A 13,656-nucleotide genomic window follows, 5' to 3' on the forward strand; every position below is an offset into this window, starting at 1 on the left:
CACTGCCAACAGTATATAATATGAAAAAATGACCATGATACTTGTAATTTAAAATAACTCTAACAATATATATTCTCATGGCATAAAAGAAATAGGTTTGCAGGTATAAACATTTTACCAACACTTACATGTTTTATTGTCCAGGTACTGGGCTATAATACTGCTGGTGAGGCATTTGATGTGACCCCAAACTACATTGTACCCAGTTCAAGCCCCATTCAAGGGGCCTACGTGGACCTTCCAGTTGGCAAGATAGCTGCCAAGTTTGAGTTCCTTCTATCTGGCCATGAGAACAATATTTACTCATATGCAGCTTTGTCTGAGATTGAAATCTTTGAAGAGGAGTCACCTGAAGAATTGAGGTACAAATATGTTGGGTCATTCTTCACTTTTTAAAATTGATGAGATGTATTATAAAAGCACATAGTTTTAAAAGTAAATAAAGCAAGCGTATACTAAGTAACTTCATGAATGGAATGTTATTTCTTAGAATCAGTGCTGTTGTTTTTAAATTGAGGAACCGTAGGATGTACAGATATTGTTTCAAACTCTGATGTTGGATACACATTCTCATTTCTTCATTTTTTTTTGTCAAACCTGCTTGCGGTAAGCTCAACAAAGTTATCATAATGTCGGTTCACAGTGTTAACCGGTCCGTCTGATTTTGGCTTGTATGGATTGTAATATGGCCATGCATTCGAGAATTTTAAGTAACTTGGCACAAATGTTGACCATGAGAAGGTGCCACATCGCATGCACGACCCATATCTCTATATCAAAGTTACACTCAGGTATTGTTTGGAATTTGTTTTTGCCTTGTTTGACATCATTTTGTTGCAAAGCTGTCAACTTTCCAACAATAATCGTCAACTTCATAGAACAATTTTTCACGCAGCTGTTTTATGATTGTGACATTGGAGGGCTTGACATTGTTGGCATTTAGACTGCAAATATCTAGTTGATTTAAATAAACATATAAATTTTGTGATTGTAGGACAAAATCCCACTTGATAAAATACCCCCCCACTATGAGCAAAAACTTCTATCCTCAGTGTTTTAAAATATATCTTACTGTATGTTGTTGTTGAGTAAAATTTTTTAAAAGGAAATAAAGTGAAATATTATATCAGGGCTATTCCAGTTAAACATATGTCCCACCCCAGGACGGCAAAATAAAGAAATTCTGTAGGGGGTAGGTCTTTTTCTTAATTTGCTACTGTAGGGGGTGGTGATAAGTCCAATTTCGCTTCTATAGGGGGGCGTCATTTTCTTTTTTGCTTCTGACCGTATCTGCTCATTTATATTCACTGCCCGATGGTGAAATACCGGTTTTTTTAATCCATATAACATATTTTACCGAACGTCGTGTACAGAATTGGTTTGGATACAAATTTTCGCGATATTACGAGTCGGTTCCGCGGTACCGGAAATCAGAAGAAGTTGCGTCCCTTGACAACAAGATGGCGGAGGCGCCAGAATTTGTAAAGTCGTGGTCGAAGACCAACCTACAAAATTGGCTAGAAAGCAATAGTTGCGCCGCATGTGTGGATACGTTTCGTGGTAAGTATACCAAATTGCAGTGTTCGACACTAACGGGGTCCCGGGATCCCGAGGACACCAGTTTTTCAGGAGGGACACCTGAACTTCGAAGTCCGGTATTTCGTCGGGACACTTTAAATTTCTGACTGATAAACGCTAAATATCAATAAATAAGTAGCATTTTATTAATTTATTACCTAAATTCGGGCTCCCTAAATTTCTTGACAGCACATGTCAAAACAATATTATTAATTATCATTATCGGACTCATCAAAGCGAAAGTATAGCTGACTATTTGACTATAGTTACGTCATGAATCTATAAATAAACAGGTCATTTCACAGGCGCATGCAGGTTAACGCTTCCGTTTTGTTGTTTACATTTTAAACAAGGTCAGAGCTGACAGAGATTTATTATCGGTAAAATACTTATGTGGAATTGTTTTGCTTATGTGTCAGAACCGCCCAAAAAGATGCCAACTCTGATGATACCTTTTATATAATATGATACGAAATTTGAGTATTTACAGTAACATTTACGACACAAAAGAACTGCATCCTACATTCAGCATTCTTTGTTAATTGGCATTCAACTTATCAATATTCTTTGTTAATTTTAAAGACATATATTTTATGCCTTGATAAAAAATAATAGAAATAAAATTTGCAGGGTTTTATTCATTAATTCAATAAATTTATAAAATTTTATGACTTTTTGGCGCGAAAATTAACATGTATACACAATTTTTGGTCGTCTGCTCTTCCAGTATGCACTACGACTGTTGGGCAGTCTGATTGATTTATCAACAGCTCTACTAAATATTGATTGGAGTTTTCACAAGCCAGATGTAATATTCCTACAGTTTCTTAATGAAAAGCACCGACATTTGACAAGACCCTGAACCATGATGTATTTTATGCGTATTTTCCAAAAATCTAAAAATAGTAACAACATCAAGTTTTTGTTTACATTGTATCAATCTCTGTTTTTGACTGAAAACAGAAGGGACTTAGACATTCTCCCGCTTTTGAACCCAATCTACCAACTTAGAGACCAAAATATACCTCACTGCCATTCAGTGCTACTAACCTGTCATTACATGCTGCTGAAAACATGTATAATAATTATGGTGGTTTATACTTGCATTACAAATTGAAAAGTAAAAGGATGTTGAATTTAATATTAAAACAGGCTCAACAATGAAAAAATGTAAAAAGTGGAAGGGACTCCTAATTTCAGGAAGGGACACCTGATTTCAAATGTTGGTGTCCCTTCGGGATCCCTTGGAAAAATGGTTAGTGTCGACCCCTGAAATTGACAACAGTTGTCTAGAATTTTATTAGAAATCATAATGTGTACGTATTGCGTAAATGTTATAAATCCGAATGTTTCGTCCCCTTAACATTTCGACCACAAGTTATTTTAAGGTTGTATATAATTACATGGGTGAAAGTTTCAGCCTCATGTGGCTTAATATGCACTTATAGCAACATATGAAGAAACAAGAGAACCGTGGTGTGTAGGTTATAGTCCATATAATGGAAAATAACCAAATTTATTAATGGAAAATAACAAAATTTATTACAAGCGAAGCCCAGTAATAAGTTTTGTTATTTTCCATTACATGAGCTGTAACCGACTTATAGTTCACCCTAGTTTCTAAGCCAATCATCGAACAAGGCCGTATACAGCGTGCCCATTGGCTGCTCGAAGTTCATTTGGCGCGCGCCATGTCTGTTGACCTAGTTATAATAATTAACTTATTGGATGCAGATGTGATCTTATATGAAACCTATTCGAGCAAAGATTTGAAAATCTCTGGGTGATGATTGGCTTAGAAACTAGGGTGAGCTCTAAGGTCCTATATAGCTCACCTGATCAAAGAGTTACAAAAGAGTAATTGCAAATAATCTTTGCATATAGACGTATAAAAAAATAAACTTCTCAAGGGGGTCCGAATTTGCTCAAAAAATATTCTAAAGGGGGTTCTTTTCTCATCAAATAAACTTCTGAAGGGGGATGGTCCATTTTGAAAGTGCCTTCCTGGGGTGGGACATATGTTTTACTGGAATAGCCCTCACTTATAAAATATTTATGGGAAACAAATTCAAAATATGAAAAGAAAAGATGAATATTTTAGAATGGGGGATTTTGTCTACCCATGAAAAGATTGTTGGGATCGAATTTTGTCAAGGGGATTTTGTCTGTATCCCAAATTTTGCATGTTGGTATTGTCTCTAGGTACAAGCACATCAGCCTTCATGGAGCCTCCACATGGATCCTGGCAGATTCCGGTCAGTCATTTGACTTCAGTGAGGTTTACATACAGGGACATGCCCACCTGGGCTTCAGACCGAAAAACAGCTACACTGATGCTGTGTCCATGTTTGCTGGCAAGGTTGTCGGTGATAAAACTGGTCAGTTTTGCTTTTTTGGTAGACTTATATCCTATTTTAAAAACTGAATCGTAAACAGCAAACATATAAATGAAAATAAAAGACACATTCAAATGACTGAAATTTGATTAAAACAATTCATGTGAACCATTATTTCAGGCTATTTTCATATTGGGTACAACCAGGATGTGACGGTGAACTCCACAGACTATGACGTCCCCTTCAACACACATGTATATGAGAAGGGACATATCACCTATCCACCAAGAAACTTCTTCTACAAGACAAAATTGCTTTCCTCAGGAAAGGTATAAAATATATACCTTTTATATATTATCTGTTAGTAATAATATTTTACTATGTTCTGTATTTGGTTCATTTGACCTCATAATCTTAGTGATATATCCTTTGTAAAGACTTCTTGGCAATAAGGATGTATCAGTTTATACTGTAAGGGATTGAGTTGCAATGACTAGTCCCTGATTGATTATTGTAAAGTCAGATTGGAACTGAACATTGTAAAAGCTATGCATCTTGTTGCTATAAACATAGCTACATGTGTATTGACAAACTCCTTTATACAACAAATATTTCAGGTGTCAGGTATCGAGGATCTGTATGTGTTCAAGGAAGGCCATGTTGCAATAGATAGGAATGGTAGCCTAGCAACCAGCCACTCTCCGGCGACTGTGTCCCTCAAATCCCTGCATGTTCAAGAGGGTGGAACATTTGAAATGTCCTCTGACACACCAACCATAGGATTTATCATTGATGCCACAAACATCTCTGTAAGTATTGTTTTATGGTTGTTGTACATGATAAGATTCAATTAAGTAGGAAAACATTAGTTATTAGACTTCTATATTGTAACAAAACAATATTCTTATTAATACTTTTGTAAAACAATATTAAGTTTCTGCTCATTAATTATTACCAGTAAAAACATAATTGCATTTTGAAAAACCCAACAGATATGAAAATCTAGCGATTGTGCAAGGCATTATAACAACTGGTATGCTTGGACATTAAGATAGTTGGAACTTAATATTTCTGTTAAAGTTGTTTATAATGATTCTTACTTATCTGCCATGCAGGTTTATGGCGGTGGCCATTTCTTGATCAACACTGGGCTTAATATGACAGTCCACCACCTTCTGGCTGTGTACTCGGGTGGTAAGATCGACCTGAGTGGTGCAGGATACCAGCCTAACTCAGGGCTGGGGGGACCTGGAGCAGGCATTGGTGAGTAGGATCACTTTGTCATTTTGTACTATCAATATTTACCTTGAGTATATGATAAGGTTGTACTACATAAATGTAGGCAAGCTTGACCTCAATGGTGCTGGGTAGAATCCATACACAATACTGGAGGGAATAGATTAGCTTGCATTGGTGAAACAGGTACCAGACTGTATAGCAGATTAATTAATTTTTATATCGATGAGAAAAATATGCCAAAATATTATGGGAATGTTTTAGTAAAATTTACTTTTGTTAATATGTCATGCTGCTGCACTAGTCATGTACGGCGCAATACTGTTCATCTAGTACACATTATTTCACACAGGTTCTACTGCTGGTGGAAGTGGAGCTGGTCATGGTGGCAGTGGAGGCCGAGGCTCTAGTCTTGGCAAGGTTGGCACTGGGTATGACTCCATGTACAACCCTAATGGACATGGCTCAGCTGGAGGATATGGACACTATTTCGGTAGTTCATATTTCTTATTTTTATGTGACATAAATGGGACACTACAAAGTAGTAAATAATGCTGACGGTCATGTTATTAAAAACACACCTTATTATACTATGTTCTACGCTATTTCTTTTAGTCATGCATGTTTTATCAACAAATGGTTACACTTGTCTCCCTTTGTATGGTACTGGTTTTAGAGTTTATTTATACTGGCACTCAGGCAAGGCCCATTTGTGTTACCACTACACCACAGATCAGCCACAACCCAATGGTATAAAAAACTGATCCTTTTTTAACAGGTGACCTGTACTTTGGAGACCATCCTCATGGCAACCAGATGATCTTCAAGACACTAGGTGGTGCTGGTGGTGGCTACCTGGAGATAAAAAGCCGACATGTGGACATTGATGGGCTTGTGGCGGCCAATGGCAAGGCTCCTGACACAAGATTTGACAGAGGATCTGGTAAAATACTGAATGATTTATGTTATGTTTAAAACAGAATATTACCAATGGTTAATGATAGCTTTTATTTTATTGACAATTCCCAGAAGTTATTTTTCATGACATTTAATTGAATTCATAAGTTTTATTAGCTTTGTTTTAATAACAAAAATTCAAGAGATTATTTTGTTAACATATGTAACTCAGAATTCTGTACCCTCCAGGTGGTGGATCTGGTGGCTCAATCTGGATTGTGTGTGAGGAGATAGTGGGTCACGGCACAATAACATCTAATGGCGGGGATGGAGGAGGCCCAGAAGGGGCAGCAGGAGGCGGTGGTGCGGGCGGAAGAATCTCTGTACAGTGTGACAACGTCCTCAAGTTTAACATCTCCATGAGGGCATACGGCGGTGTAAGCAACAGCGAGACGGGCGGAGCAGGCACTTCCTACCTGGAGTCCAGGTATAGATGTAGGGCTGGTCAATTGTACAAATGGCACAACCAAGATTTTGGTTTATATCTTCAAAGTTTTTGCATAAATAGAAAACAAGGTTAAAGAAGCTTAGTGTCCTAATATTGTACATGTTAAAAATGATAATCCAATTACTGTTATGTTCTTGTTTTGGAATCTAGCACATCCGTACTTCTTAGATAAACATGATTACCTTATACCTTTATTGGACACAATTGCAATTTTTTTTTTTTTTAATTTTGTTATTCAGCTATAGCAATGGCACTCTGAAAAAACAGAAGATGTTAGTGGACAACAATGGCCACGCTTACCCCCACGCCTCCATATACAGCCAAGGTGACCTTCGCAGCCTGCTCAATGGTGAATACGGGGACATTACATATGCCGGCGGTGTAACATGGCTTTATCATGAAGAGTTACAGTACCGCTTCAAAGAGCTTGATGTACGCGGAAATGCCCATGTTGCCATTCTGAGTGACACAGATAATGAGGTGATTGATGTACGAGTAGAATTTGTGTGGGGAGACAGGACTGCAGTGTTACATGCAGGCAAGAACCAGACGCTCGGGGTCATAGAAGTGGACACCTACCTTCCAGCCAATTTGGCCTCGTACAGGTTTGTTGTTTAGTGTTAATAATCATTACCTTAGAAAATTGTGTACGTACGATATACTTTTTGGCTTTTGACAAATACAGTCAAACCTTTATTAAGTGACCACCATTGGGAAAAGGTCAAATTGGCTGCTTAAGACAGGTGGCCACTTAATGCAGGTTAGAAATCCGGGCTTTTTCACCAAAAATTGTAAAGAGGCCTAGCCTTTTCCTTTTGGGAAATTTAAACGCGTGAAATTCTGCAAATTGGGAAATTTAAATGCGTATTCGTCTCAAAATGGGAAATTGATAACAATTCCTTCATTTTATTTTATGGACTAATTGGTCCTCAAATAATGTTTAAATTACTGGGCAGTTGCCTAATTCCGGATCAATTTTGAAGTTTTCTTAAAATACTGTCGGAATTAATGAACATAAGTACATGAACTTTTGATATAATAATTTGCTCAAACAGATTAATTTTTATTGTAAATTTTTGAAGTAAGATCTTCCTTTTAGTATCAAGCGTCCAAAAACCTCATTCCCGGTAGCTTTTCTGTCTTTTAGCATTTAGATTACCATTGCTTTTCACAATTTCATGTTTATGCTTAAGCAAGAAATTGAAACTTGTCCGTCCACAGTTAAATTCCTTTGCAGTATTTCTTGCACTACGGCTGTTTTCTAATAATTTAATACACTTGACACATTCAAAGTCAAACATTTGCGATTTGTCTTACTGTCTCCCATTATCAAAATAAACAAGAAATTCAGGAACAATGCAATGTATAAAATAGTCGTTCATAAATACAGTAATCCGTGCACTTTCAAAATTAAAATGGAAAATGAATACAAATTGTAACTCCTTTCATCCCTTCAAGTGACAATGCAAACTGTGAATTCAAAATAACTGTTGTTCTTTGTCGGTTTTAGATCATAAACTTTGGAATTAATAATTATTTTTTAACTATATATTCATTTATTGTGTCAAAACATTTACCAATGTGTTATAAATATGATTTCTTAATGGGAATTTGGAGTGGCCCAATAAGGCAGATGGCCTTTAAAAGCAGATAGCCCTTTTAGCCAGGTTTGACTATGTTTTGGCTTTTTTGGGACTATTTAACAAATGTACTCAAGTAAGTCAGTTTGGCCTCTTTTTTTTTAGAAAATCAGTTTCATTTAACATTGAATTTGTTTGACTAATTTCATGGTTACCCATAACTATGTCAGGTTTGTTTTAACTAGGTTGATCTCAGATATTGAGAGTTTTAACATAAAGATTGAAGCCCCACATTTCTACCAGCAATTTATACGTAAAATAGGTACAGCAGGATTGAGGTTCCCAACAAAGTGAATATAAGAGAAGTATGGGCTGAAATCAATGGAACAATAGAAGGTATGGACGTGATCACTGTGGAAAATCAGGGAGAGCTGTACATCTGGTCACACGCCAACTCCGACGGCTACAATATTGGAGAGATCAAGGCTACCAACATCTCGGTACGGGCAGGAGGAAAGTTTGAGCCTCTGGCTGCCGTCAATGGCAAACAGATGAAAGTGTATGTGACTCTGCTCGTTATCAATGGAAATGGTTATGTGAGAACTAACAATCTACAGCTGAATGCTACAAATGTGACTATCGACCTATCAGGTGAGATTTCATTAAATATGCTGCCTTTGTTGTCATTCAGTTTCTCAAATGTATAATTTAAGAAATTTAAAACTGATTTTCTTATCAATTGCTAAAATTTGATGAACAAACCCTGATTCTTTTTCAGTTTGAAGTTGAAAGTTGTACACAGGTAACAGATATTATGAGCACACATTGTTTAAACAAACTGCCTATTTCTTGCTATTACTCCCTACAGGTGAATTCCATGCTGACTTCACTGGTTACCCTGGTGGTGAGGGACCTGGTTCCGGTAGGAACATCCACATAAACGAGTCTGGCGGTTCTGGTGGAGGTCATGGGGGTCGGGGCGGCAGGGCGAAGTCTGGATACCACACAGCGTATGCCTATGACTCCATCTACAATCCAGCCGAGATGGGCAGTGGCGGTGGGAATCCACCTCATGGTGGCGGTGGTCGCGGTGGAGGTGAGATGACAATTCTTTGTTATTATCTTTGTTTACTTTTAAAAGGTATTAGTTAATAGCAAATAGTAAGATTGATATGACTGCAATGTATTTTTTCTGTTTTGTTTCCATGGAGATTTGATAGAAATGCATGTATAATGTATTTTTCATAAGCTGGTTTAGGGTGTTGGATCTACTGTAATTGTTGAAATGAATTTGAAATAAGGTCATGTTATCTTTTTGGATTTTAATCAGATTTATTTATTGCTATTGAAAAACAAACATGTTTCATCCATAACAAATGATATGTTATTCCCAGGCATTATGTACCTGTACATTGTCGACGAACTGCGGGTCGAGGGTCGTCTCCATAGTAACGGAGAGAATGGTCAGAACAGCCAATCCGGTGGTGGGGCAGGTGGCTCCCTCTATCTCAGTGTGAACCACTTGGATGGCACAGGATCTATTGAGGCTACTGGTGGTGATGGTAAGTCAGATTTGTCAGGTACAAGTCTTAGTTGCAGTAACATAGTTAACTTATTGATTTTTGTTTATTATCCCTTGAATGAAGGAAATATATAAAAAAAAACTGTTTGCTGTGAAAATGATCTTCATAAATTTTAGGTAGTGTGATTTGGTTTTATATAGTGTATGAATTGCATGGTTATAAAGTTTATTTTACTTAGTTGCAACCAGATTTTGGAAATTGTAAGTAGCTTAGATGTAGAAAAGTACTTGTATTCAAAATGTAAATTTCTTCTCCCTCAGGAGGTACCTATGGCGGAGGTGGTGGCGGTGGTAGGATGGCTATCTACCACACCATAGAAAACCACTTCACCGGAGACTACATTATATATGGCGGTAAGGGCCCATACCACTATGGTGGGTCTGGGACTGTCTACATTGAGGACCGCAGTGTCTCCCCTGCCTACAGGCATCTACGCGTTGACAATGATGGACGAACCACCAGTAACCGCATCTATGAAGTTGAGAGACTTAACCTCACAGGGAACTACCTCTCCACCAACGGCTGGCCCGACACATATTTCCAAACCCACAGTGGTATTAACATCACCTCTGATGTACGCCCTGCCACATACTACCCATACTATTACTACCACTATCATTACCTATACTACACTGTGTGGCCTCTAAGCCACCTGTTTAATGACAAAAAAGCCAATGTGCAGACATTTTTCATGGCACCTGCCCAAAAAGCAACCTTGACCTTCGACCTTCCTTTTAAGACCTACGTGGAATATCTCAGGGTTTATCCATTCTGTAGCACTGACTACTGGAAAACATCAATGTAAGTAAGAGTGTATCTTATATGTTAAATAACTCATCTTCTGCATTAATTTAGTTGCAAAATGAATATCGTTTCAGACTTTATAAAACATAAATTGGAAAATCATGTCTTGATACTTCAAAGCAAGGCAAGATGATTTTTCTTACATGAATTCAAACAAAGAAATTACAAGTAACGTATCAGATTAGCATATAATATTATGATTTGTATTTGTAAGTCTCTAAGGTATATAATTGATATAATTCAGTCTTCAATGAATATTTCCATTTGTAGAACTGAGAGGCATTATGGCTCTCTGGTGACATACTACTCTGTCGAGACTTCACTGTCCGGAGGTGCAGGCTCTAACAGGACTGATGGTTTTGTGACTACAGACTACTGCCAGACACAGTCAGAGGATGACCAGTATGGCATTGTTGAGATCAGGGATAACATTGACCAGGTTTGGCTTTCTAAGCTTGTGTGTATTGTCAAGTATTAATTGCCATAGTCTTGAGGTTCAGACGCATCTAGATGTTGTTGGAAATTTTTTATATTGACCATACCTTGAAAAACATTCATTTACTATGTCTGTGTATGGAATAAATGAAGTCAGAATGCCTTTGATGTCATTTTTTGTTGGAAGAATCTTGGTCATGCAAGAACTTTATTTATAATGAGTTGTAACGTTTGCCAATATATAGAGTAACACAAACTATGTTACTTATGATGGGAGGGAAATAGAAGACTTCACAAATTTTACACTTCTACTACAGATCATTGTAAGCTTGAAGGCCATGGGAAGTTACGTTGCCCTGAGCGAAGTTGAGATTTATGTTCGAGAGGACCCGACAGCCACCTCCCAGACGCTGTACAGTAACGATAATGGCACAAGCTATATCATGCCAGAGGGTGACATGAAGGACTTTGAGTTTGATAAGGTAGGTGTCCAAGATTTATACTGCCTGGATGTATTATATATAAAAACATATATGGTGGGACACTAATTGACCTGTTTGATTTGAAAATGAATAATAAACACATGTAGAATTATTTAATATATTGTTATGAGTGTTACATACACTGTTTAGTTGTTTTTTGTCTCCTTAAAAATATTAATAAGATTACATGTGATTCAATGTTTTCAGCTGGACATCCTTGGCGGAGCTTCCTTGAATCTGGATGGTGAGGACATGACCTTGACCGCCCACGAGATTGAGGGAGATGACACGGGGCGAGTGACCGCCCGCAGCACCCAGCGGTATGAGAACACTCAAGCCCGCGTCCTGCAGACCATTGGCATCCTCTCACGACGCGAGTCCACTGTCAACCTACCCCCTGAGCTGGACTGCAGGGGCATTGACATGTACATCAAAGGTGAGTGATTAAATTGCAGTTTAGAGGTCTTATGCATTTTGAAAAGTGGTTGGAGATGGTCCAATTGTTATACATTTTCCGTTCATGTCCGTGTATAGTACACTCTTTTCCCCTAGAATTTCCAAGAAAATGGTATCAGGCTTCTGAGGGTTTTTTTCAAAGTCTATTTGAGGCAAAATTTGGCTCATCAGAGAAATAAATAGGGAAAAAGGTTTTGTTTACTTAATTTCAAAGAAACATAACTCACATCGCCTCGATTTAGTTATATAGGCAGTGAAAAATCAGAATATGCTGAGTTAACGTTATATTTTATTTTTTATTCATTTCAATAGAACAAACTGTTTCAATAATAGGGTTTTTGTTCTGCACCATGCCAGTTATTTTATACTTTTGGGAAGGTGTTGACATCTTTATAAACGAAGAAACATGCTTTCGTATTTAATATTGCATTGTTTACAATAACCATTGCCGTTTTCAGGATCTATAAAAAAATCGGCACAGTCAATAACATAGTGTTTTTCTGATTTGACAATTTTCATGGTGGAGTATTTTTTTCTCGATTTTCCATGTTTTTTTTTTTTATTTGTCTTATCAATGGGTGTGTCCTATTCACGGAAATCGACAGTACCGAGAATAGTAAGTTTACATAATATTTACATGTGAGTAATTTTTGGTTTGTCTGATTTTCAATGTAAACAGTTATTTCAATCGTCTTTTTTTGGGGGGTCATCAGCATCTTTCGCAAAAACCCTTTTCTTGGCTATAACTCAAAAACTGTTTAAGATATTTACATGAATTTAAAATATAAAACATTTTACTTTAAACAATACTATCATTTGAAGCAAAGTCCATAACAGTGGCTGGCTTAGTTATGCCTCTACCTCTCTAGAAAAGCAACAGACAAGCTGTGGAGTTTGCTCTCTGGCTCTCTTGTTTTACATATGCTGTAGTGTTTAAAATATGTCAAATTATTATAGGTCACTTCCGGTCCATGGAGAATATCACAGTAAATGCCAGATGCAATCTGACAATTGACCATCATGTGCAGACAACAAATATCATAGAAAACCTGGATATCAAGACGTTCGGTTCTGTGAATGTGTTCACAGAGGATGAGGCCCTCACCACACTGCAGGGAACCAGTCTTACAGTCAGATCCGGGGCCAGGGTCAGTAGCAAAAGATGTGCAGTATTTTGAAGGAAATTAAATTTCAGCTTTTTTTCAGTTTTTTTTTGAAAGCACTTGCTTAGGTATATAATAATGAATACTGTACATACAAAGATTTAAGGTCAAATATTTGAGTCTCTAATGACTTACTTTAAATACTTGTATCTTTTTACTTCAAGAATGAGCAGAAGATATATGACAGATTCCAACGTGTTACACAACAGTTTCAAGCTTTTAAAATGGTATGCATAATTAAGCACATGTATTTGTATATTGGTATAATTAACAGCTGACATCGAATGACCTGAAGCTGGTTTACTACAATGTAACCCTTGAACCCTATGGCCTGCTGTCTGTCTCTGAGGGATGTCCATACAACTGGCAACACACAGGTAAATATAAAAAACATTCAATTGATTCGACACAATCCCATGAAACTTTCATGCTGTACGCATGTTCCATTGACAACACACAAAAAAAGGGCTACTTTTGCTTGATATTTTTTTTGAGTAACAGCACTTGGCTTATACATCAAAAGAGTGTTTGCATCTGCTTGCAGTGCTCTTGTTATGTTTGATATACTTAAATTGTAATTACAACATTCGTCACATTG

General features: G+C 37.2%; 1 protein-coding gene across 1 annotated transcript in view; it reads left to right on the forward strand.

The window, feature by feature from the left end:
- The window catches only part of LOC128217484 (uncharacterized), an 82,688-nt gene that overhangs the window by 14,255 nt on the left and 54,777 nt on the right, over window positions 1–13,656 (forward strand). Inside the window, exons 17-34 of the mRNA XM_052924640.1 lie at window positions 145–362; window positions 3,781–3,956; window positions 4,095–4,243; window positions 4,532–4,723; window positions 5,030–5,177; window positions 5,503–5,643; window positions 5,929–6,093; window positions 6,297–6,534; window positions 6,795–7,160; window positions 8,458–8,786; window positions 9,004–9,231; window positions 9,530–9,697; window positions 9,979–10,519; window positions 10,793–10,961; window positions 11,275–11,439; window positions 11,647–11,875; window positions 12,853–13,043; window positions 13,333–13,435. Of these exons, the coding sequence (XP_052780600.1) occupies window positions 145–362; window positions 3,781–3,956; window positions 4,095–4,243; window positions 4,532–4,723; window positions 5,030–5,177; window positions 5,503–5,643; window positions 5,929–6,093; window positions 6,297–6,534; window positions 6,795–7,160; window positions 8,458–8,786; window positions 9,004–9,231; window positions 9,530–9,697; window positions 9,979–10,519; window positions 10,793–10,961; window positions 11,275–11,439; window positions 11,647–11,875; window positions 12,853–13,043; window positions 13,333–13,435 (3,916 nt within the window). The remainder of the gene's footprint in view (window positions 1–144; window positions 363–3,780; window positions 3,957–4,094; window positions 4,244–4,531; window positions 4,724–5,029; window positions 5,178–5,502; window positions 5,644–5,928; window positions 6,094–6,296; window positions 6,535–6,794; window positions 7,161–8,457; window positions 8,787–9,003; window positions 9,232–9,529; window positions 9,698–9,978; window positions 10,520–10,792; window positions 10,962–11,274; window positions 11,440–11,646; window positions 11,876–12,852; window positions 13,044–13,332; window positions 13,436–13,656) is intronic.

Source organism: Mya arenaria, chromosome 14 (genome assembly GCF_026914265.1).
Source record: "Mya arenaria isolate MELC-2E11 chromosome 14, ASM2691426v1".
Lineage (NCBI taxonomy): Eukaryota > Metazoa > Mollusca > Bivalvia > Myida > Myidae > Mya > Mya arenaria.